This window comes from Lampetra fluviatilis, chromosome 19 (assembly GCF_964198595.1).
Source record: "Lampetra fluviatilis chromosome 19, kcLamFluv1.1, whole genome shotgun sequence".
Lineage (NCBI taxonomy): Eukaryota > Metazoa > Chordata > Hyperoartia > Petromyzontiformes > Petromyzontidae > Lampetra > Lampetra fluviatilis.
The window spans coordinates 3,126,603-3,154,010 of record NC_136293.1 but is presented as its reverse complement, the minus strand read 5'-3'; the positions used below and the strand labels follow the sequence as shown (position 1 = coordinate 3,154,010).

At 43.2% G+C, this 27,408-nt stretch overlaps 1 protein-coding gene across 2 annotated transcripts in view; it reads right to left on the bottom strand.

Moving 5' to 3' along the window:
• Nucleotides 1–27,408, bottom strand: part of CHST10 (carbohydrate sulfotransferase 10) — a 77,695-nt gene that overhangs the window by 22,958 nt on the left and 27,329 nt on the right. For both annotated transcript variants that reach the window (XM_078864817.1, XM_078864818.1), the window contains exon 2: nucleotides 6,271–6,412. In XM_078864817.1, coding sequence (XP_078720943.1) covers nucleotides 6,271–6,370 — 100 coding nt within the window. In that variant the 5' untranslated portion in view covers nucleotides 6,371–6,412. The remainder of the gene's footprint in view (nucleotides 1–6,270; nucleotides 6,413–27,408) is intronic.

The window sequence follows — 27,408 nt, the reverse complement described above, 5'->3', positions numbered from 1 at the left end:
CCTGAAGACGGCTGCTTGCGTTGTGGCCGAAACGTCGTGAGAATTATTTTATTATGTTTTATTTTTATTATTTTATTACTTCCCTTCTACGTGACTTTACAGAAAGAACCAAGAAGATGAATCCCTGCAATCACGAAAGCTTTCAATCGAAATGTCTCATTCTTCTTCATGGAAAGTGATCTTGTAGCCTGCAATAACATCGATGGTGTGATGGCAGCCCTCAATATCGTTCATGATCCAGATAAGTGAAGACTGTTAATTGATTAATCGAAGATGAGTCTTAAAGCTGTTTTGCTGAATAAAGGCAATGTTTTACCATCAATTCCAGTTGGTCACACAGTCCATATGAAGGAAACCTATGACAACATGAAACAACTTTTGAGGTGCATAAACTATGACCAACATCAGTGGCAGCTTTGTGGTGGTTTGAAGGTTGTAGCTCTCTTGTTTGGTCTGCAGACTTGATATATAAAGTACTGCTATTTTCTCTACGAAAGGGATAGTCGCGCGAGATATTCCCACTACACCAAGAAAGATTGGCCACTGAGTCATTGGAGCCTGGGAGGGAAAGTGTTCAGCATCCACCACTTGTTGAATCAAGGAAGATTTTGCTACCATCCTTACACATCAAGCTGGGTCTGATGAAGAACTTTGTCAAAACCATGGGCAAAACACAAGCAGCTTGCAAGTACCTCCGTGGAAAATTTCCAAGGTTAAGTGAAACTAAGATAAGGGAAGGTGTCTTTATTGGTCCTCAGATTCGTGAACTTCATCGAGATGATGCATTTGACAGTGCACTGCGTGGCAAGAAAAAGACAGCATGGAAATCCTTCCAGTTAGTGGCAACACATATTCTCGGAAACAACAAGGCAGACAACTACAGGGAGTTGGTGGAAAACCTATTAAGGCATACAAAAGCCTTGGTTGCAACATGTCACTAAAGATACATTTTTTGCACTCATCTAGATTTTTTCCCACCGAACTGCGGAGCAGTGAGCGACGAGCATGGCGAGCGAATTCACCAGGACATTGCAACAATGGAGAAGTGCCATCAAGCCAAATGGAGCCCATCAATGCTTGCAGACCTATTGCTGGATAGTGACAAGAGATGCTCCATTTAATGAATACAAGAGACAAGCCAAGAAGCGCTGAGTAGACACTGAATATGGACTAAACGATGTATTTATATATACATAATCGTTTTTTGCCTTTCGTTTCACAATACATTTTATTTATATAACCCTTTTGCTGATTTTTAAAGTGTTACATGAACAGGACAGGTGCATGTTATCATGTAAAACAACCATAAACACATGAAAATACCTAGGTTTACAATTTATGAGTAAAACTCTATCTACACAATATACATAGACGTAAAATGTAAAAACTTAAATATCTTGGGAACAGTACCCAATCAAATTTCGATTTAAAGCTTTCGTGACTGCAGGGATTCATCTTCTTGGTTCTTTCGGTAAAGTAACGTAGAAGGGAAATAAAAAAAAACGTAATAAAATTCAGTTCTCACGACGTTTCGGCCACAACGTAAGCAGCCGTCCTCAGGTGAAGAACAGGTCTGTCGGAAAGACGCTGTCTTGTTCTTCACCTGAGGACGGCTGCTTGCGTTGTGGCTGAAACATCGTGAGAATTGTATTTTATTATGTTTAATTTTTAATATTTTATTATTTTCCTTCTACGTCACTTTACCGAAAGAACCAAGAAGTAGCCAATCAGTTGTTTTCATCGTCATATTTGAATTCAGCACATCAAAATACATAATTTACTCTCTGAAACAGACATCTAAAAAATTGTAGACCAGTCTAATCACCTTTCCGTTAACATTCTGCTCCTTTGCATGCCTCATTTTCAGACAGCAATGTATTTGAAGACACTAACTTGGCACCGTGATGGAGATGCGATGTTTCATACGGCAGACATCAAGCATAGCACTTAACAGCATTCAACGTGAAAAGTTTACATGCACAAGACCCGAATAGCTATTCCTTCCCATCGCTGTCACTCCGACACAGATAATGTGGATCAACACCAAGTCCTCAATCTACTCTATAACCTAATGTGTCCCTGCATCGCAACGAGCACTTAAATTGCACGCAACTGTAAATACTGGCCAAGTAACGCAGTGTAGCTGGGTCTATAAATGGAAATACTGGCTGGAGCACAAGCAAATGGTGCTCCCCATGATATGTTTCTGAACAGAAGTGTAAATCTTTCGCACCACCATACATAGCCAACCGTGCTAATCAGAGGTGCGGGGGAAAGACAACAAACTAAACACAAAAAGCAGTCCTCAAGAAATAAGTTTGCAATCTAGATTTCAAAGTGCATAGCTCCAGTGGCTTCATTATGTCAGAAGGAAGATCATTTCAGACGTCTTTGTTCGATGGCTAGCCAAAAGCCGCTGCTGTGTGGATGACCAGAGTTTGCGTGATGGTTTATGCTCCTTGATGAGATCAGCGAGGTATTGTGGTTCATTTGTGGCAATATTGTGGCCTGGATTCAACAATAAAGCAATTGGTTGTTCATGTGGGGCTCCAAATGGAGTCAACACTGAAGGAGGGATAGTCATCATCAGCATCTTCGCAGTAGTGCATTTTTCATGTTATATCTAAACCTAAAACTATTTTTTATGTTACCAGGAAAGGCTAACTGAGCTATATGGCTCTTTTTTCAGAAGCGACCGGGCCACAAACAATAGCTCAATAAAGTGGCTTATCTCGTGGAAATGTACAGCAGCCAAATACTCTAAACGCATGTTTCTAAAAAAACAAATAATCAGGAGGAAAATCCATGCGACCACAGAAATAACATGCAAACTTCAAATATACAGACGTCAGGGTCGGGATCGACCCTCTCGCCATAGTGGCGCCCTTTTTTTCATTTCATTTTGTGCTATAGAAATGCACAATTAATCTAAATCATGCTACCAATGTACGAGTGAAAGTAACAATTCCATGGTTGAGCTGGGTGGGTGCACATTTTTATAACCGGTCGTGGGCCCAATAAGGGTGCCCTCGGAGGATATATAAAATGCTGGAAAAAGAGATAAATTACAGGGTACGATGTTACAGAAGAGCAACACATTCTATGCAAGACAATGAGCGAATAAAATAAAAACGTAAAAGTAACACCTGTCAACCGTGTAAAACACTTTGAAAAACTTTAATAATATGTAGTAAAAAACTCAAGTAAGTAAGAACATTTGTTATTGCGCACTCTTATGAGTCCAGTCGATCACGAATGCGCAAGCAAAGTGAAAAAAATATCGATAAATTACAATTGCATGTAAATCAAATACGCGTCAAGTAATTGTTACAGATCAGAGTATATTGCCTTGAGTGAATGGTAGACATTCCACATTACGATGGTGAGGGCCAGTGACTCCATCGTTGTCTTCATGCTAAGAGTCCACAACTATTGCCAACAGGAGAGGCGATCTGAGAAACGAAAAACCTGATCGCGATGTGAGAGAGATGACAAGTGGAGGCCCAGATGTAGTGTCGTTTTATTCGAGCGAAGCATCACGGTGCGAACACTTGTGGGGCCAGATCGTGGGACAGGACAGGGAAATGTCAAATGCCATCTCAACTTCAAACGGAGTTTTTACCTGCGGAGCGAGAAATTAAGATATTTGGAGTGGGGAAATATAACTTGAGTGTGACCAATGCGATTTTCATTTAAATGTCAGAGTAAGGCTGAGCCATTACGAGGATCAAAATGACAGATATTTTCGGCTGTGATGGGATAAAATGCAGAATAGAAGATTGAGGATAGGAAACTAGATGTTATATGGAGGCAGTTTAAACATGATATACTGCTCATATGATACACTTAAATATGCTATGCCATTACAAATAATTATATTCGAGTCAGGAAACAGCAAACATGTAATAGTTTTTCAGGCCACAGACCCTTGCATATGGTGCTGTGTTTGCAGGTGGTTCGCGTATGAATGCATTGGCTCAGTGGTGACGGACGGTTTTGCCTGTGCTGGCTCGCGAGCCGGCCCTGCGTATGCTAAGCCGGCCAAACTACACTGCTGGAGAAAAACGACCTGGCCGGCGCGCCTCCCGTCTCTATGCTGGCCATTGCCCAAGTGAGGCTGTGCACGCACACCGGAGTCTTATGACAGTAATGCACGACAGCACTTTTCCAGCCACTAAAAGCCCACTGCCCTCAACACTTTTGTACGTATGTATGTACTCTATGTGGAACCTCTTTCACACCACCATTCGCAGCCAATGATTTGTGGTGGGAAGGACAGCAAACTAAGCACAAAAAACTGTTCTAAAGAAATTAGTTTTCAATCTAGATTTAAATGCGCATATAGCTCCAGCGGCTTCCTAATATTGGAAGAGCATTCCAGACGGCTACGGAAGTGCATCTGAAAGCGCGCGATGCGGTGACCATTTTTGTTCGATGGCCAGCTAAAAGCCGCTGCTGTGAGGATGACCAGAGTTCGTGTGATGGTTTTTGCTCCGTGACGAGATCACTTTCGCACGTGGTGGGTAAAGTAGGGTTGCCACCTCTTGACGTGCAAAAAAATTGGACGTATCTTCAAAAGATGAAAATGCATTTTCATGGAACTGCATGGAAATATAGTGTCTTGAGTGGCGTTTTATTGCACAACAAAGACTTTTAAATGTCCTTGGAGGATTTTCAGGTTTCCCAGGACAGATAATGCCAAGTGAGGATGATCCTGGGAGGACCAGGATGGGTGGCAACCCTAGCAGTAGGGTGGCGTCACAGACCTGGTGGTCTGCTGGGACGGCTAAGCAGCTGTGGACAAGTCCGGAGACTCCCGCGTCGAGAATCGAACCCAGCCCTTTGTGGTGTGAGGCACAAGTGTTACTCTTGCACCACCACCCTGCCATCCATTGAGTCACAATATTATATTTGCGATCACGTGGTATTTTAAAATTCTTATGTAATGCATAGTTTTTGCTGTGATTTCCCTTTTCCTCATCATTGCACTGTTAGAGATTATTTTGTTATTTTGGTGACAGTCTTTTGAGCTCTCTCCAAGTTAAAATAAATAAACAAAACGGTGTTCCACTATTGTAGAAGTGCCTTAATTCATACAGTATTATTGTTGATCTGATATGTAAACAATTTACGTAGTTGGATATTGAATGCTTTCTATAGATGTGTAATACGAGAGTTCACCGGCGGTCGCCGATCGGTGGGATAGGCTCTGCCGGTTCAGCCATCAGCCAATTAGATGGATGCGCCAAGTTCAAGGGCGGAGCTCAAGGGTTCTTCTGGGTAACCATCCAGAAGGTTTGTGAGGGGGCGTTGCTATAGGCAGGGCTTGGTGACGTGGGTGAAGGGTTATAAGGGGAAGCAGGAAGCAGCTCGGGGTCAGTGTGTGGAGTCTAGAGGCGGGACCACGTTTCGCGCCTCTGGCATGCCAGCGGCCACGTGGCGGGCCGGAGGCTGTTTCCTTGCGCGCCGTCTGCCAGCGACATGCGGGAGCAGAGCGACAATATCTAATACGAACTACAGATCGTCGTCGAAGTGCTTTATTACAGAGGGATACTGCCATGGTGTAATGGTTAGTACATGCAACCCACAGGTCACTCATTCGATCGACCTCCCGGCATGGCAGTTGAAACAATGATCAAGTTTCTTAAATCTCACCCACCTCTGTCCACCCAGCAGTATTAATTGTTACACCATAGTTAAGTCGATCGGGAGGTCGCGTGTGGTGGGGTAAAGTGTGGATACCCCCCACCTCTTCCAAGATGCCTGACGAGTTGACAATTAGCCAAAATAGTCTCCAGAGGGGCTCTCTGGAGCTCCATCTAGAGGAGGCCCTTCCGCCAGCAGTGAGTGTGAGCAGGCAATAGTAGGACTGGACCTTTATATACATTAGAAAAATATACCTGACCCGAAAATAAGAATCTCACTTGGAGAAGTGAAGAGCTCCATTGGGGTCGGCTAAATACACAGAAGCCAGCGATGCCACTGACCCTGCAATGGAAGGCCACTTAGTCGACTAGAGGGGGCGGCAAAGAGCACATCTTCTCTTGGTAACCTCTACAGCCAAAATGTTCAATACGCCCCACGAGTGGGGGGGGGGTATTCCGAGGATAACGGCGGTAGGTGACGGCACTTGAAATGTGAAAAAATCCCAAGTGAATACATCTGCTTTGGACAGCACGTTGGGAAGACATGGAGACAGACAGAAGACGGATGGATGGGCAGGCGAACGGGTAAGCCAGGTCAGCGGGTGGCGGGCGGTGCGGTGCGTACCCCGGTAAGGTGGCCGGTTCATCGACAGGAGCCTGCTGAGGAGCAGAACGGCGAGGACAGCCCACGTGACCGCACAGCTCAGCACCCACCAGAGCCGCATCCCTCCCAGTTGCCCAGAGCCAGGTGGCCCCCTTCAGCCAAGCTGTCCACACACACATAACAACCGGCATTCGCTACTCAGTGGCGGTGACGTCACCACGGCGCTTGTGCCAGGCTAGGTGCACGTTGAGGATACCTGAAGTGTTGAAGGTTCGCTGGCAGGTCGTTACATAATTTTTTTTTATATTACCAACTAAAGCCCACTGAGATATTTAGATCTTATTCAGAAGCGACCTGGCCACAAATGATCGCTCAACGAAGTGGCTTATCACGTGGAAATGTATAGGAACAAATATACTAAACGATGTTTCTGAATGTGGAGGGAAAAACCGGAGGACCTGGAGAAAAATGCACGTGACCACGGGGAGAACACACACCCATTCCCACACATGCATACACATTCCCGCATATACATATATGCTTCCTTGCAGCGCTTTAATAGATGCATCAAAAACAAGTTTTACTAAATTATATTTCTATTACACCTTTTGTAGAATGACAGTTCCAAGGCTCCTTATGACATACAAAATATTCAGCACATTCGTCAATATACAGATTCTTCAACGACATTCACCAACCAATTGACAATCGCGTAGATTTACACCGGGAGATGCATTCACGCCGATACATGCTACGATACCGGAGAGAATCCCACAAACACAGCGCTGTGCACACCCGCCGTATCGTGTATTAAAATATTAAATTATATATTTTTAAAGGATGGCACATATGCATATAATGGAGCCAGTGCTAACAATTATATCGCCAATTTAAAAACATATGTTTTATGGGCAGTCTCCAAAGAAGATGCGGAAGCACACGCTTGAAGGTATACCACAAGACTGCTCAAAAGTGCTGGAGCAAACTTCGCAAAAGCCCAGCTAGCGACACACATAGTGGCTCGCTGGGACGACAAGAAGAGACACGGAGAGCAGTGCCCAAGATGATTTGTATGGGATGATGAATTCAACCAGACATGTGAGTGCAAGCCAGGATTGCCTTGAACGATTGCATTGCGATTTAAAACATGTATGCGTGTTTTTACTAAATTCCAGTTTAATCTTTTAGTAATAATCATTTTCAGCCCCTTCTCAATACACTGCTGGATCAAGGCTGACAGCGTGTTGTCAGTGATCTTGTCAAGGAACAAAAACTATCACGCGAACTCATCCTCGCAGCGGCTAGCCATCGAACAAAGACGGTTATTGCATCGTGCACTTTCGATGTGCTTCGGCAGTCGTCTGGAACGCTTTTCTTTCCGCTATTAGGAAGCCACTGGCTTTTAAATCTAGATTGAAAGCAAATTTCTTTAGAACTGACTTTTGTGTTAGGTTTGTTGTCCTTCCCCCCCACACTTCCGATTAGCACGGTTGGCTACGAACGGTGCAAAAAAACATTTTTGATCTACAAATAATTTGGTGATAGTGCATTGGCAGTGGGGCACGAGCACAAACAACAACAAAACACTCCAACAGTGGCCTTAAAAGACAAATTATATAGGCGATGTTTTTGGCAATGGCCCTTCTTTATAGCACGGGGATATAGAGGCCAGAGAGATGGAGTGACCATACTTTACCAGTGCGGATTTGGGGGGCGAGGACTGGTTCAGATATTACTTACCACTGATATTAGCCATGAACGAGAATCTAATTCTGCTTGCTGGGTTCACAGTAAAGTGCACTAGGCCCTGAGCAACTTCCCCAACCCCAATATTTCATAAGTGATTTCAAAAGATCGATAAGTAATCTGAATAGATCCGTTTTAATATAATCACCAAGCACGTCCCACATGTGCCAGGCCATGTCACTGGGTGAGAGAGATGTCCTCCAAGGACTCACAGCCAGCACAGCATCACATCAGGTTAGGAAAGATCCATGAAAGATTGACAGCACAGAAATTATCTCTGGTCACTTCAGAGGGCATATTACGTAACACCGAGCAGCTCTCCATTCGGCTTGCTGCACCCCAGTCTTCCTCTCCACGTGAAAACGCGCTGCAATTCTCTTTTGTGTTCTTGGGTTACACTGCGTGATATTCGGCACGATGTCTGACGTTTTACTCCACCGTGCTGGTAGCTTCTTCAGGAACCGAGTGGCGTACAACATATGGTACAACCCGAAAACAAATCGGCGAGCTGTAAAGCACAACCGTAAACGTCTGAGCGGAGTGAACACCCCAGGTTATATGAACTTCGGCCCTCACAGTCCAATTAAACGAAGGGACTAAAAGTACAATTTTTTTTTTCTGAAGCTGTCGGATAAATTCCCCGACTGATTGCAAATTTGGTGCAATTTTGTAGGTGGCTGCACAGATCTAACCCTCAATAAAGTAGGCAACACAGTGCAGATGACAGCAGACAGGGAGTGGTAAAGGTTGCATAGAGTAACAGGGACGGAAAAAGAAACCCGGCACGACCTCAATGCTCTGACATGGAGCATTTGTGCCCTGAGCCACTTTTAAACCAATGTCTTTGCTGAACTTTTAAAAGTGATGTTCGGGGGAAATAATCTATCCGAGTGAAACCTGGCATATACGTGATTTGCACAGGATGCACAAAAGACAATGATTTTCTGCAGCACTGTTGTGTTAGCTTATATTTGTTTAAATGCACGTCCGCAGCTCACACTTAACACGTTGAGTGCCGGGCGCTGGTGGCCACCAATGTGGCTGCCTGCTATCTACCACTGTGGAGGGCAGCAGCGAGGGTTGGTGGATCGCCGCAACAAATGTTGTGAAACTCCCTTCTACCCGTGAGCATCGAGGTGCCATATACCCTGGTTCGCCGGGAGAGGGTGGTACAGTGAGTGCTGGCCAATCGCCATGTGTTTCCATCTGTAGAGATAGCGTGGCTGCCCCTTCGCATGCGGAGTTTTTCTCCAGGTGCTCCGGTTTCCCTCACGTGCATAATAAACACTCATCATTCATTGGCTGAAAACATCTTAAAATAATAAACCAATGCAGGACCCTCCTGGAAAAAAATGATCTCATCATGGCTTTCCTGGATAAAGTAATAATTAATTATTAATGTAAATATATTTGTTTCGGTGCCAGCTCTAAAAACTAGGACAAAATTCAATGCTTTCCATATGCATTTGCTCCAACCTTTGAATGTCAATATTTTTGATGTCTATAACAAAACATATATATAGGAATAATTTTCTTTCTCATCTTTGCTTTAAAGTGTTTGAGGTTGAGAAAAATAATAGAGAAGTGGAACACGAACAAAAATATTTCCGACACAAGGTTCTATGTTCATCATCAGGATCCATGGACAGATATACAGTAGGTGTCCACTGCACGTGTCATTTATTTCCGCTTTCCTCTGTCAATAAACAGTCGGCAACTGTTTTATGGTCATCACTTTGATAAATATCAAGGTAAGATCTCCATTACAAGGTTTACAAATCTGTTCTTATTCAATCAAAATGCCATTAGTGCAAAATCTAATTTAACTGGAAAATGGTTGTGTGGCACATTAGGAATAGACAACTCTTTTAATTATTTAATCGTGCAGAAATGGAGTAAAGTGTGGTTTTGTGAAGGTCCTTATATGTTGTGCAGTACATCAATGCACGTGTGGACACCAGCATGTGATACCGAGTCGGGCCTGGAGGTGGCTGTCAGGGTTATTGAGTAACCTGACCTGTACACCAGTCACGTGGTTAATGGCGACTTTTGTTGAGAATTTCTGTGACACGTGCTGTTGGATTTTACAGGTAAAGGATCCAAATGTTGTTTTTGATAGTTATAGAAATGGTATAGTCTTTAAGCTTGGCTGTGAATTGGTAGTTTGTGATATGTTCAATAGGAGGCGGTTTAGCACTGTACACTGTGAAGGATTACGTACTGTAGTTCATACTGGTAATTCTCTAACCCTAATACTGTTTATTCTATAACCATGCTCATGCACCGAGTATGACTACTTGCAATGCTATGAAGAATAGAACACATGTACGGTAGTAAGTTGTACAATGGTGACAAGTACAGTACGTATACTGTACACAGTGTAGATGATGGGTGTAATATATCAAGTGGATGGTATAGATAGACATACAGTTTAGGATTAAAGTAATATTCTAATAGTGAAGTGTAAAGGTTATGATTAAAGACAAAGATGGTTATCAGTAGTGGAATGGGTTTAAGGGAAAATGTTAGAGTAACCTGACCTGTATGCCAGTCACGTGGTTAATAGCGACTCGGTTGAAAATTGCTGTGTGATATACGTGCTGTTGCATTTTACAGATTACCACAATAAATATGTTTTCCCTCGATTTGGCGCACCTGCCCACGTCCTTCACTTCGAGTGTGCAACATATTTTGGCAGGACGCAACTCAAGATCAAATTATAATGCGAGCATAAGCGGGGTTTGCTGCTCGGCTCTGGGCCAATCGTACGGCCCAGGGTATTGGGGGGCGGGGCCCAGTATGGGGGCGTATGTGAAAGTCCGCCGCTCACCTAGGGTCCAATCGGATGCGAGGTGAGCAGGGGCGGAACCTAAAGGCGGAGCCAGCAAGGTGCTATGCGGAGGCCGGATCTGGAAGGTTCGGTGAAGGGCATGGTGAGAGGGAGGAGACAGGATGACGTGGTGAAGGGAATATAGGTGGGATCCCGGAAGGGCTCCAGGTCAGTTGGTAGAGTCACGAAGCTGGACCACGTTGGGTGGCCGGAGGGGATCCGCGCCATCAGCCACGTGGCTGGAGGAGCTTCGAGCACACCGTCGGCCAGCAGTGTGCGGGAGCGGGGGAGCGGAGTGACTGACGGGAGAGCGCGTACGGGGCGCGTGAGGAGCAGCTGGTCCGCTGTCGGGACCAGCGAAGTGCGAGCGTCAACGGGAATAAAGAGTGACGGAGACCAAGCAGTGTGTCAGCGAAGTCCTTTATTACAAAATGATGAAATAAAGAGGCTAATGAGAGTTGGGACTGAGCGCTTTGGGAGAATTAAATGTTACAAGGAAAATCAACACCTGAACAATATGGGATTTGATGGCTTTAGTTTAGCTGGACAGCTCTCGGACATTCGCAATGAATTTGAAACACATTCTTTATTTTTTACATTGATATTGTACCACTGTCCTCTAGTGGTTCATGACAGCATAAGCTGCTGCTTGCACTGGTATTTAATGCTTTCATTTTTACCGCAATCTGAATAACTGAATACTAATTTCAATTCAAACTGGGCTGTCCAATTATGTAAGCAATTGATGATTTATACCGATTATCATTTCAACCATTCGACTAATTATAAGAACGAAATAACAGCTTAAAAAACCCTCCAATTTCTTCCCACCCATGCCGCTGGACGGGAGGTGAAGAATGGGCGTCGCCTGTGGTGGCAGCCACCATTTTTCTTAAAGGAGGGGCTGAGTAATCGACCACAAAAAAGCAGAAGCCTAGAATTTTTTTCATCGATTCAGTAACTTTCATTGACTAATTGTCCCAGCTCTAGTTTCTGTTCCACAGTATCGAAACAAGTCACTTTTCTTAAGTAAGTTCAATCTATAACAAGGCAACCCGTGCCCGTGGAGTAATGGACTTGTTAGTTTGCATTTTCAACAAGATATGGCCATTTTAACTTTTGATTCGGATGAATCTATACCAGACGTTAAATAATTATCTTGTTTGTGAAGTTTACCATGTCTAGATCTCGTCAGAAACGTACAAAATAATTACACTTACGCCGAAAATTTGGACAGGCCTGCATTAAAGTTGTAACTGCAGGAGGCACCTCTCCTGACCTGATCACATTCATTGTGAGCATGAGACGAGACGTAAGTGAGGACAATACACAGAACCTGTAAAATAGCTTTGGCTATTCGATTGCGGTCAGATATGAATCATTATACAGCAGCTGTAACCCAAATTGGTTCAAGTGCAATGTATACACAAGATATTTTACCGTGATTTTAACGCAACTACCAATAGCAATTAGTGCGCATTGAATAATTATACTATAAATAACGAATAAAAACCACGCATACGCATGTACCCGGTAATGCTTTCGAACATGCGTTGGTCGCGGAAGGATTTAATTAGCTAACATAATTACGCCAACGTGAACGATGCCATCAGAACACACACGAGATGGCGTGTGATGCCATAGCATTGGCCGAGAAGGCTAACCCTTGATCGCTGATTTATCGCCGTGTTGGGTTAAATTTGGGCTCGATGTCTCTGGTTTTCTCAAGGGTAAATCCCTATAAGAAACACAACTTCATACCAACATCTAATTTATCATGTGAATGATCTCTACAAGGGTTATTATGACTCCCATGTTTCAACCTTAGTTAGAAAGCGTTCATGAAATAAGTTTACGATTTGGAAAATTATGATCGAATAAAGAAAACTGCACAGGAAGGCTTGGAGTGTGTTAAGCGTTATGGGTAAAACAATAAACACAGAGATGGACACATGTTTGTAGGTTAGGATACGTGAAGGGATTCGTCTATGCACATGGCAAAGCAGAGATTGCGGATAAAAGAGAGTGAATATGTACTGTAGGACGTGTGAGGAAATCCGGAAGGCATTTTCATACAGAAGGGAAAAGGAGCTCATGCAACTTGTGACTGTGGATTGCTTGCAGGACGGACAATGTTTCTCTTCAGAATGACCTTTTTACATAACTGTAATGTTTTGGCGAAATGGTGAGATGAATCATTTAAAATTCAGCAGTGCATCCTGTGAAATTAGATGATGTATTTAGCTAGTGCCGAGGGGAGTGTGTGAGGCTGTAATGAACATCACAAGAGGCTCTCTCTCGCAGGGCCCTTGAAAATAACACGAGCAGTGAGGGAACAATCTCTGCGGCCTTCAGGGAACTGTGGGGCGAGTTGTACATTATTCCACATATCCAAGCAAGAATATATCACACCAACATTACCGTTTAGGCCAATATTCTTCATTATGTAACTTTCTACAAGCAATATTATGCAGCTGTTCAATTTTTGTAATTTTTTTGTATTATTTCTAAATGTTTTTTTATTGAGGCCTTGGTTTACAAAATTCTTGGATGACTGCATCAATTCCGTTTCGGATAACTCAGTACTACTCCAATGTAATACGGGCCTAGGTGTGGGATGTGTGCCAAATAAACAGCTGATATTTAGACGTGATTTTCAAATTTGAAAATCACGTCTAAGCCCACCATAAGATTGTACATTCCAAGGCGTCGAATTCATCCCCCCCCAAAACATCGCAAAGAAAATTACCTATTTGGGAAAGGTTGTGGATACGGGTTGGTGTGAAAAGTTGCTGCTATAAACGTGGTTGAACTCTGAGAGTGGCTCAATCCCGTGCAGGCCAAATTGGTTCCACTTGATAAATATTTAATTTGCTCTGCAAATGTGTTTTTCAAGCAGAATCCTAATTTAATGGCCTTCCACAAAACAAGGAAATGGACCGTGTTCATAATTCGAGCATTAAAGGTTTTAATGTAGTTTTAAAAATGGGCATTTCATTGCCATTATGATTAAACCTTAATACACCTGTGGTCCTCGTGACATTGAGTCTTTATTCTTTAAATTGGCTGTATCAGCAATTACAGCTGCCACAACACGATTAATGATTTTGTCCCTTGGCTTGATGGATGTATCCTCAGATAAGAATACCTAAGGTCATTGCAATATACAAGAGTGATCAAAGCATAGCTCAAGCTGATAGACCGATATCTCCTTTACTCTTCTCGATAAAATTGCTAGAGACATCCAGTATTGTATTTCTCCGTTAAAGCTTGCATGACTAACGTGAAGGGTGGCTTTCACTCAGCGTGCAGCCTGGTCGAATCATTCACCTATTACTGAATGTATCAGGTTTGTTGATTATGTTCATGCAGCTTTAGACCTTTACATCGAACGATGCGCACAGTCTAAACGAGAGCTGTCGTGGCTATAGTTTTTGTCAAATCGGGTTGCTTTGAGTTTGGTTGAGTCAATCCTTATCATAGCAACATAAAAAAGTAAACTATCTATAATACAATGGCCTCCTGTCATAGCCGTGACTCTATTTACAATACACGCATACACAGGCAATTTTATTTTCAATTATAACACCGGTGTGCCATAAAACTATCAAAAAACATCTCTTTTAAGAATCTCTTCATATGCAATGTCTATATTTAGATTGTGTAGTATTAACTTAATGGTTTATATAGATTTTTGGAATGCAACAATATATATCTCAATTGTTAAGAGCAAGATTGATAAGCAAGGTGCTTATGACCCATCCAAATAATTAGTCTTAGACTAAATGTGACATGATAATTCTATGACATGATTATGTGACCGTACAATTTTTACCATCTTTACCACATGTTCTGTCTTTTGAGTATATAGCGCTGCATTATTTTATCGTCATATCTACGTTGATTATGTTAATAAATGTTACTTTATTCAAGGAGATGGGGGGGGAAATTAAAGGAATGTGTTTACACACTTTAAAAGGCCTCTTGATTATGCTGGTCACGATACCCAGTCAAAAATGAACACGTCCATACAGAACCGAGAAAAGCATGGACCTTAACCCTGACGTGTAACTTACATAAATGTAAACATCGTGGAACAGCTTCACGCATGATTACCTGTAAAGATTATTAATAACGTAAAATGTTTACGGTCCTGAGTTGTGCCGTTTTCTGCACGGAATCTTTGGCACGGAAACGGCTTTGAACATACGATTTAACGTTTCCGGGATAAAATGGCTCTCGCAAGGATACCCTCAGAAATTTTGGTTGCCGCGCATCGTTGCTTTTAAGCGCTTGGTCTTTTGGGAGCTCTGTATGTGAACAGATTTTGAATATATCAATTACCCACCAAACAACCAAATGGTGTATTCATTTCCTCCGACTCTTGATGTTCATGGCCACGAATTATGTTGACAAGCCGAGGCCGAGCGGCACATTCACGGAGGCCTCAACGCCGAAAGACAGATATCAACAAGACTGCAAACGTCTCCATCATGATGCGGCCTGGAATCTAGACAAGAGGCGGGTTTTTTTGTATGTCAATCCTGGAACGCGGTTTATGGTGTTCTGCAGTAACAGTAGCAGAGACACTGTCGTGAATCGATTGTAAGTGCAGATAATATTGTTGTTGAGGTTTGGCCATTTTTAAATCCTTTAGATTAAGTTCACTTGCTTGCTTGCTTACGCGCTTACGACCGTGCAAATCTTTCAGTCGTTTTTAACCCACTTCCCGTGATCCAATCGAGCTGACATTTTGCACACAGACTCGTTGTGCGTGACAATTTATTTTCGTGAAAAATGTTTTCCTAAATTTTCCACTTTTTAGGAAAACAAAAAATTTCATATTTAATTTAAAATACCAATGTGATAAAAATGAAACTCTTACTCAAGAAAAACAGAAATGAATAATAACATAAAACCGATGCCACGCATATAAAGGATTTATAGTGAAAAACGTTGTTTTTACGGGTTAATTTTTGTTGAGTAAATATTGGCAATATTCAGAATTAGGTAGGTTTTGCCAATTGTTCACAGTTTTAGGCGATTTGTCATTAAAACTGGACAAAGACACGACCGCACACGGGCCTAACGCGTCAGATCAAGAGACATCCACTCAGAATGATTATCTTACGGCACACTATGGGAACCTCATTTGCCAGTAAAAATATGATAATTGGTTCTTTACCCTTCTATCTGGCAACAAAACTGACACCTTTTTACAAGGAGTCATGTTTGCATAGACCGCAATACCTGCAGTCATAATACAAACAAAAGAACATAACTCTGATAATGTGCACTGTCCTTAAAGTTGATTGATCCACACCCGAGACAGCTTTCCTTAGAGCCTAGTCTCATATGGGTTGGACCAGATGACGCCAAAAGGCGCACAACTCAAAGACAATGCACCATCAGAGTATGAGAGCTCGGGGCAAGCATCTACACTATGGGAACCTCATTTGCCAGTAAAAATATGATAATTGGTTCTTTACCCTTCTATCTGGCAACAAAACTGACACCTTTTTACAAGGAGTCATGTTTGCATAGACCGCAATACCTGCAGTCATAATACAAACAAAAGAACATAACTCTGATAATGTGCACTGTCCTTAAAGTTGATTGATCCACACCCGAGACAGCTTTCCTTAGAGCCTAGTCTCATATGGGTTAGACCAGATGACGCCAAAAGGCGCACAACTCAAAGACAATGCACCATCAGAGTATGAGAGCTCGGGGCAAGCATCTACACTATGGGAACCTCATTTGCCAGTAAAAATATGATAATTGGTTCTTTACCCTTCTATCTGGCAACAAAACTGACACCTTTTTACAAGGAGTCATGTTTGCATAGACCGCAATACCTGCAGTCATAATACAAACAAAAGAACATAACTCTGATAATGTGCACTGTCCTTAAAGTTGATTGATCCACACCCGAGACAGCTTTCCTTAGAGCCTAGTCTCATATGGGTTGGACCAGATGACGCCAAAAGGCGCACAACTCAAAGACAATGCACCATCAGAGTATGAGAGCTCGGGGCAAGCATTGCGGTCTATGCAAACATGACTCCTTGTAAAAAGGTGTCAGTTTTGTTGCCAGATAGAAGGGTAAAGAACCAATTATCATATTTTTACTGGCAAATGAGGTTCCCATAGTGTAGATGCTTGCCCCGAGCTCTCATACTCTGATGGTGCATTGTCTTTGAGTTGTGCGCCTTTTGGCGTCATCTGGTCCAACCCATATGAGACTAGGCTCTAAGGAAAGCTGTCTCGGGTGTGGATCAATCAACTTTAAGGACAGTGCACATTATCAGAGTTATGTTCTTTTGTTTGTATTATGACTGCAGGTATTGCGGTCTATGCAAACATGACTCCTTGTAAAAAGGTGTCAGTTTTGTTGCCAGATAGAAGGGTAAAGAACCAATTATCATATTTTTACTGGCAAATGAGGTTCCCATAGTGTAGATGCTTGCCCCGAGCTCTCATACTCTGATGGTGCATTGTCTTTGAGTTGTGCGCCTTTTGGCGTCATCTGGTCCAACCCATATGAGACTAGGCTCTAAGGAAAGCTGTCTCGGGTGTGGATCAATCAACTTTAAGGACAGTGCACATTATCAGAGTTATGTTCTTTTGTTTGTATTATGACTGCAGGTATTGCGGTCTATGCAAACATGACTCCTTGTAAAAAGGTGTCAGTTTTGTTGCCAGATAGAAGGGTAAAGAACCAATTATCATATTTTTACTGGCAAATGAGGTTCCCATAGTGTAGATGCTTGCCCCGAGCTCTCATACTCTGATGGTGCATTGTCTTTGAGTTGTGCGCCTTTTGGCGTCATCTGGTCCAACCCATATGAGACTAGGCTCTAAGGAAAGCTGTCTCGGGTGTGGATCAATCAACTTTAAGGACAGTGCACATTATCAGAGTTATGTTCTTTTGTTTGTATTATGACTGCAGGTATTGCGGTCTATGCAAACATGACTCCTTGTAAAAAGGTGTCAGTTTTGTTGCCAGATAGAAGGGTAAAGAACCAATTATCATATTTTTACTGGCAAATGAGGTTCCCATAGTGTAGATGCTTGCCCCGAGCTCTCATACTCTGATGGTGCATTGTCTTTGAGTTGTGCGCCTTTTGGCGTCATCTGGTCCAACCCATATGAGACTAGGCTCTAAGGAAAGCTGTCTCGGGTGTGGATCAATCAACTTTAAGGACAGTGCACATTATCAGAGTTATGTTCTTTTGTTTGTATTATGACTGCAGGTATTGCGGTCTATGCAAACATGACTCCTTGTAAAAAGGTGTCAGTTTTGTTGCCAGATAGAAGGGTAAAGAACCAATTATCATATTTTTACTGGCAAATGAGGTTCCCATAGTGTAGATGCTTGCCCCGAGCTCTCATACTCTGATGGTGCATTGTCTTTGAGTTGTGCGCCTTTTGGCGTCATCTGGTCCAACCCATATGAGACTAGGCTCTAAGGAAAGCTGTCTCGGGTGTGGATCAATCAACTTTAAGGACAGTGCACATTATCAGAGTTATGTTCTTTTGTTTGTATTATGACTGCAGGTATTGCGGTCTATGCAAACATGACTCCTTGTAAAAAGGTGTCAGTTTTGTTGCCAGATAGAAGGGTAAAGAACCAATTATCATATTTTTACTGGCAAATGAGGTTCCCATAGTGTAGATGCTTGCCCCGAGCTCTCATACTCTGATGGTGCATTGTCTTTGAGTTGTGCGCCTTTTGGCGTCATCTGGTCCAACCCATATGAGACTAGGCTCTAAGGAAAGCTGTCTCGGGTGTGGATCAATCAACTTTAAGGACAGTGCACATTATCAGAGTTATGTTCTTTTGTTTGTATTATGACTGCAGGTATTGCGGTCTATGCAAACATGACTCCTTGTAAAAAGGTGTCAGTTTTGTTGCCAGATAGAAGGGTAAAGAACCAATTATCATATTTTTACTGGCAAATGAGGTTCCCATAGTGTAGATGCTTGCCCCGAGCTCTCATACTCTGATGGTGCATTGTCTTTGAGTTGTGCGCCTTTTGGCGTCATCTGGTCCAACCCATATGAGACTAGGCTCTAAGGAAAGCTGTCTCGGGTGTGGATCAATCAACTTTAAGGACAGTGCACATTATCAGAGTTATGTTCTTTTGTTTGTATTATGACTGCAGGTATTGCGGTCTATGCAAACATGACTCCTTGTAAAAAGGTGTCAGTTTTGTTGCCAGATAGAAGGGTAAAGAACCAATTATCATATTTTTACTGGCAAATGAGGTTCCCATAGTGTAGATGCTTGCCCCGAGCTCTCATACTCTGATGGTGCATTGTCTTTGAGTTGTGCGCCTTTTGGCGTCATCTGGTCCAACCCATATGAGACTAGGCTCTAAGGAAAGCTGTCTCGGGTGTGGATCAATCAACTTTAAGGACAGTGCACATTATCAGAGTTATGTTCTTTTGTTTGTATTATGACTGCAGGTATTGCGGTCTATGCAAACATGACTCCTTGTAAAAAGGTGTCAGTTTTGTTGCCAGATAGAAGGGTAAAGAACCAATTATCATCTTACGGCACGTTATCACCCGACAACTACACGGCAGAGGATAATACCAGGTCACAGCTGCCGAAGCTTGGACTTGGGAGATAAGTGTGAAGGGGCCGCTGGGGTGTGCTGCAATCTTTAAATAAAAGACTATCAATAGCATCGCATGAACGGAGCAGTGCAAAGGGTAAAGCTTCAATATGAAAGTGTCTATGACATTGCAGCGTTTTGTTCAGAGCAAGTAGCAACAGATTACGCTTCGTAATGAATACAGCACAACTATTCTTCTCGAATTATAATTAAAATACCCATGGGGGCAAGGGGATCTCTACTGCCTCCAAGATACCTGAAGATGCACACTGATTAGATGTAAAAAATAAAAAAACCTTTAATCGTAATTGCAATATGGCAGCCATGGGAAAGTCTTCATGGCACAGCGAGAATCCACAGTGCTGCAGTTTTTATTTCTAGGGATGAAACGAAAATCCCTGTGGGGTCATCACGATACAAGCAAAACATGGTTTGTGGTTTACACAAGACGCATCTTAATGTTAATGCCCCCTCATACACAACCATCTACCGTCATACCCTTGCAGGCTCAGGTTCACCAATAAGCTTCCTTAACAATGAGCCCTTCCGAGTTGCAAACTGGAGCGTACACACTGAATGTTTACAGTGGCCGAAAGCAAGCTTTTTCAACCTTATGGTCATGCCACACCCATACGGATTGACCTAAAAGTCCGGATTCCGCTTAGCTTTTTATGTATGTATGGTTGAACTTCTTTCGCACCGCACATACCCAACCGTGCTAATCGGAGGTGCGGGGAAGGACAACATACTCAACACAAAAAGCAGTTCTATAAAAATTAGCTTTAAATATAGATTTTAAAATAGCTTTGTAAATATACAATAATAAAACTATAATCTAGATGTATGGCTCTCTCATGGTGGAAGCTTCCTTTGCGAAATCCCCAGATGCCTGATTTAGAACCCGTGACAGACATTGCGCCCAAGTCCAATTGGCATAACTGGGGGGTGGTGAATAATACATATTTGTCCCTCAATACAATCCCGGTGGGCAACAACAGAGATGGTTGAAAGGAGCGAGAGGGGGGGTAGAAGCAATCGTATTTCATTATAATTCCATAAATGTGAAACACAGCATGGTAACAGTATTACATGAGAAACAACAAATATTGTAGTGATGCATAGTTAGGAATACGATACCGGGTTATTCATAATGAACAAAGATTTTCTTTTTGGAACTGACAATCACTAAAATGCCAATTAAAAGTTAAAAGTACATTTTCAATGAACAAAAAAAACCCAACCCCGTGACCCCAATACCATGAAAAACTTGATCCAGGGAATCAAACGCTCGTCCTTCACACATCAAGCGACGACGCCTCTTGAGACAGGGTCGTAGTGACAACATTCTGTTGGTTCGCGTCTCCTCAACAACAGACGACAGTTGTTTTCCCACAATTAACGCGACTGACGGCAAGTGCGGCAACTCCTCCTCCACCACCACCTCCACTCTCTACTCCCCTCACCCAGGATGTCCGTGACCTGTGCCACTAAGCCGGTCGTCCAATGGATAAGCATTACCACTGCCATTCGGACGTTGATAATTTTCAAAGAGTTATATATATTTTTTTTATTGTCAGCGAGAAACGCTTTTTTTACGTAGACTTATTCAAACAAAAACATTTGGGACCAGAAAATTAAATGCACACGTTCAGACACATAATAAAAAACTGCCTCGATTGCAAGTACTTTACAATAGTGTGTTTATTGTACTGTAATTTGTGCTATGTAGTGCACTGCATTTCTGCTGCTGTATGGTGTAATTCGGTGCTGTAAAGAGCGCATATTGTTGTTACTTGTGTAATGAGTCCAACTGAGTTGCAGACGTTGTCTTGGGAGCAACACTATTTATTCAATAACTCAACATAACATAACACAACCTACACTTGGGTGTTGAATGCTCATCTAGCCACGCTGCGGTAGAATAAGACACGGTTAGCTATCCCGGCCCAGACCACAAGCCGAGTCCCGGACTATGTGGCTAGAGGCTTCTTTTACCTGGCGTGAACACGAAGAACCCCGAGCCCCTCACGGGTCCCCGTTAAATCGGCCTGGGTTGGGGTTGGCTCCGCCCCTCGCCCCGCCCATCTTCTAGATCTCTCGAGCTCTTTCCCGAAGGCTCTCTGAGAGCTCTTTTATACCACGTGACCGACCAGCGGCCCCCGTCCACTGGTGCCCCCCCTCCAATATCATGCGGTCACGTGTCGGCAGGTCAACCAGCGTATCATGCCCCAACGTAACCCCGCGCTGACCAGCGCTCACCCAAGCCCCGCTAGGGCTGGTACTACGCCCGGTAAGCGGGCTACACATAATGCCAACACATTATCCGCCGTGGCTTCATAAGCCCGGCACCACAGTGACAATCACAGTCACTACACTTGTACCATGTGACGCACTACAGCGCTGGGGGTTTTTTAAATTCCTGGATGGTATTTGGAATTATGCGAGGTCGAACCAGAGGCATTTGTTAACATTACATGGTGGCGATTTCACAGAAAATGGGCACGGATTTTATTTCAAAGTAATTTTTTGCCCTGTACGAGGTCAAATTTCAAATTTCTCACGTGTGCAACTCAATTTGGGACTAGATTTCTTTACCATCGACTGGCAAGGTCCCCTATCGAGAATGAACCTGGATAGTGAAGGAATTGGCCCCTGTGTTTCAGTTGCAGCAATTTATTTGTTCTGAGCTCCTGTACCGGCATCGTGTTGAACTTTATTACACAGGGCACTGCACAATTTAGACAGACATAGGAGGCCAACCGAGAAATACGTCTGGGTTTGGTCTGCAGTGGAAATGGTGGTGACGGTTACTGAAAAGGGGGACCAAGTCACACCAATCTGGGTTCAGAACCTGGGGTACCCCTATCTTCCATGTGACCACTTGGCACTGGGAGCAGTTGGGAGCTATGAAAGGTGGAAAAATGTAACTTAACAAAAAACAAGTTTTACTGTAATATAAGTATAACCCGTAAAAACAAAGTTTTTCACTATAAATCCTTTATATGCGTGGCAGCGAACTTAATATAAAGGATTTAAAAATATATTCGCCTGTGGAGGACGCGGGGATCGATCCCGCGACCTTTGGTATGGGAAGCGAGGGCGCTACCAACTGCGCTACTCCGCCACGGCCTGTGGAGGGGTTACGCTCTGGGCTCTTATACTGTGACGTTCAGCCAAAGCGATGAATGAGTTCTATTTGAATATATGTAAAATATTTTTTTTTGCCTAAAAAGTGTAAAATTTTGGGAATTTTTTTTTCACGAACATTAATTATCTGGCACAACGAGTCTGTGTGGAAAATGTCAGCTCGATTGGATCACGGGAAGTGGGTTAAAAAACGACCGAAAGATTTGCACGGTCGTAAGCAAGCAAGCACGCAAGCAAGCAAGCATGCGAACTTAATATAAAGGATTTTAAAAAAAGCTCTCGCCGTTTGTGTCCACATTTAACACCTCGCATGATTCACAAATGTATAGGAAAAGATGTTCCGGCCAATATCCCAGCCCAATTCTCAAAATTACCTAACGTTTGGGAAAAAAAAACTAACTCAATAAATAATCTCATTGGTCCGTGGAAATGGTGACTACTCTCCATCTACCTCGACTCACTCAAGCCACGTCGCCCCCCATGTAAATGCAAGCATATATACCCTATGTCATGTCCATATGAAACTATGTGTACCTATTGTCTTATATTGTATAATGTGTGTGAACATGTCTTGTACTTACTTTGCGATGTATAGTGTTACTAGCCTTTTGCCCGTCCAAGGACGGGTGTATTGCATTAAATCTGAAACTTGCAAGCGGGAAGCAGACCGCGACGTGAGATTCATTGCATCCATTTGTGTGCAATTTGTAAGGCCGCAGTGACACAGACTTATTTCATTTAAAGGTTATAATCCGTTGTTCATCATGTCCTTTTTACTTACTCAAGAGTTACGCAGATCGCGTGACGTGAGGGTTCTGCCTTTGTAGTGAGGGTTATAAGTTGACGCTGAGGGGGGAGAAGACGCCACGCCCCCCATGTGGAGTGACGTCACCCGCTAATAAATATTAATGTACGGGGGGTGTCCATTTGGAGGACGTCACTGGTTCATGATTATTGAGGCAGGCTGTTGGATGTGGAGTGACGTCTCCTGCTCATGATTATTAATGAGGGGCGGGTCCATGTGGAGAACGTAACCTGTTCATGATTATTAATGAGGGGGGCTGGTGAATGTTAAGTGACGCCACGAGCGTTAAGGACAGACATTTCTGGGTGATTATCATAGGTCTTCTTCCTCACTAAATTGTATGGTTTTAGATTTTATTAAATCTTTACAAACGGAGTATTGGAGTGCTGGAACGTATCTCCTGTATCTCAGTTATTCGTTATGGGAAATAGCTAACCAGTTAACGTCGTATCAGTTTAAGTCGTGTTTTCCAGGATCACAACCCCGACTTAAACTGATCACTCATAAGAGTTGATTACTTGGGCCCCTTTAAAAAATGGCAGTGGTCTCAACGTCCTGTCTCCCGAAGACAGGAAACCCCCTTACAAGCCACTGCTCGCGTGACCCAGCCGATTATGCAAATTGTCACCAAGTCAACGCCCATCACCTCCTGTTCCGATTATAGTCGAGTAATCGAACCGATAATTGGCAAAGCAATCAAATACTGTACTTAAATAATAATCAATAACTTAAATACCGTACCACAATTGGAAAGTGTTGCTCTAATATATATAAAGACAAATATTCCCCATATAGCATTTAACATACTGTAGGGGCAAGTGCTGTTAGCGAGCACCTATGAAGGCTGGAATGGTACAACAAGGTGTGGCCAGCACGATGCCCGACCACCTTTGTATCCCCAGTGGCGTCGCTAACACAACGCACCAGGTACTCATTTCAGGCTGAGTCGACCGAAGGGAGGCCCAAGACCGATTCAGATAATCGTCAATTTTTTTGGCCGTGAGCGGGAATCGAACTCTGGTCACAGGGTTTGTAACGCAGCGCGCTAACCGCTACAAAACTGATCCCCTATTAATATATATACAAACAAAGTGGGCCATACATTTTTTACATTAAATAAACTCAGGCCTTTCGAAGCTTCCACGTGGTTACGTTCACTTACGTTTACCGATACCTGTGTCGATGTCGTTGTTGAAAACAAGTGTGTGCATGCATGCAGGGTAACGATAACGTTACGCATATAATTCCAACTACCCATTACAAATCGCACTTGATTTGTCATCAATTAAATATGAGAGCGTCAAGCACTGGTTCCAACGAGTTAGTGTACTGTAAAAGACACAATACACAAATAGACTTTCCCATAAAATAATTATCATAAGCTTGAGGGAATAGATTCCTAAAATTATTAAATATGTAACAAGCGCTGAAGAAATGTATATAAATGCACATTTTTAAACCCCTGAAAGTTCTATAATTGCTGTATCTAAACTGCAGCATATACATTTGATCGGGACATAAATTTCAAATGGCACAAACTCAACATTTAAAAGTCAGTTGTGAAAACATAAGCTAGGCTATCAAGTGTAAAATTAAGAAATATATAAGCAATGTAAAATGTCACATGTTGGCCTTGAAGCTTCAAGTGAGGATTTTTCTTGACCTAACTGAATTGCCAACTGGAAAGACCAAAAGACTACTCTCCACAACAAACGGATCTGAACCTGACCCAAGGCTGATATGCACAAACGCCCACAAAACCTTTGCCTGTAATGAGCTGTTTAGCAATAACTATTTCCAAACGTATGTCAATTGTTTTATCAGTAACATAGCAGGATTCCCTGGTTATTTCCTTAAAGACCTCCCAGTTGTATTTGTTAAAGAAGAGGCTATTGTGTGCCTGGTGTCGTGGTCAACCTTAGTCAAATCGTCCCGAAGTTACCTAATTGAGATTTTCCACACCGCAACATCATTCACTACTGGCTATATACCGTCTGTAGAAGTGTAATGGTTCGATAGAGGCACTTACACTTGTGTGGAGGCAACACTATTTATTTAACACAACTGCAACACACTCCACACATAAGGTGGTGACCACCGCCCTACTCTCACTAACACTCGGGTACTACTTGGCGTGGCCAAGCCAGGAGGGCTTCTGCTTGACCACGATGACTGGAGGCTTCTCTCTTCAGTTTTCATACGATGGCTTCATCCCAGGCACCAACAGTCCCGCTCTGCGCGCTGAGCCCGCTTAAAAGCCTCTCCGGCATGGCCGGCCACACCCTGACCACGCCCCCCTTCTCGAACCCACGAGAAGGCTCCACTCCCTGACCACGTGACCCCCAGGGTCCCCCAGGGCCCCCTCTTGGATCAGGTCACGTGTCCAGCCGGGGTCGCTCGGAGTGCCATGGCCTGACACAACCCCCGTGGCACCCATCAACAGCCTCCAAACCGAACAGGCAGTGCCGTCACGCATACAGACCCAACATGGCAGTGACATCATGTGTATACAGAGCCGGTACAGTAGTGACGTCATATGTCACTACATCAGCATAGCGACTTTGTGAAAGTCCTGCATTATAACATGAAGCGAGCAGCAAATGTGCTAAATTATTACCATTATTAACTTTCACATTCCAGTATTTCACTTTGTGGATGTAGAATTACGTGCGGTGGAGAGTTTATCAGGCGGGATGGATATAAACTGTTTTTAAATGTGGCCAGTCTTGTACGGCCAGATGAACCATCACGTAAGTAACAAACTAGATCAGTTAGACAAGACACTCTAGAAATCACACTTATCTTTGACTGCAACAATGTCCACATCGGATTGGGAACATGTAGACAATATGACTGCCTCTTCAGCTGCCACTATGTCGACCAAATGTAAGGACGACTTGATTTCCAAATTCAACCGCCTCTCAAACAAGAGACCGGACCCACACACCGAAAAGCTAGACGTTAACAAAGTAGTAATTAATCACATTAACAGTTCAATTTCTGATGGTCTAAAATCCGTTTTAGCTAAAGGGCTAAAGTTTGCAGTCACACCTAGACACATAGCAGTTAATGATATCATTGCCCAAGTAGATGTGGCTCTCAAGGGCCTGGGTCACATCGCTGCAGACGTAGCAAGATCTGAAATCGCTGCAACCCTCAAAAACGCTAAGATGCCAGCTAGCAACATCAGCAAAGATGAGCGTTTTGAATTAGCTCAATTAAAATAAGAGGGTTGACATTGTCATCCTCTCAGCCGACAAAGGCAATGCCACTGTCATCATGGACAAAATAGAATACAACAACAAAATTCAATAACTACTCAATGATGGCAGCTATACAAAAATAAAAAGAGACCCCACCAACAGCCTCGTCATTAAAACCAACAATATCATTTCTGATTCAACCGCATTAATTGATCAAACCAAACAGTTCTCGTTGAAACTTTCTGCAGCCAGGCCACCAAGATTATATGGCTTGCCAAAGATACATAAAGAAGATACACCCCTTCGTCCCATTGTTTCTACTATCAACTCCCCCACCGACAAACTGGCTCGTTTTTTGTCTGAAATCCTGCGGCCTTTCACTGGAAAAACCACCTCTGTGGTACTAAACTCCACTCACTTGGTATCGACAATCAAGGGAATGTCCCTGTCCCCAGACGACCTGCTTGTCAGTTTTGATGTGGTTTCCTTATTCACCAAAGTTCCTGTACCTGACACCATTGCAATCATTGAAGACTTGGTTCATCAAGGACTGAATACTGAGGTACCCCCCCCCCCTTGTGAGAAACTGCTTAACCAATACATACTTCACCTGGAATGGAATTTTCTACAAACAAACTGAGGGCACCCCAATGGGCTTCCCCCTATCTCCGGTTGTAGCCAACGTTTTCATGGAGAAATTTGAGACTGATGCCATCCAGACTGCCACTCTACGCCCGACCTTATGGAAGAGGTACGTAGATGACAGTTTTGCCATCTGGCCACATGGCCGGCCTGCTCTAGACC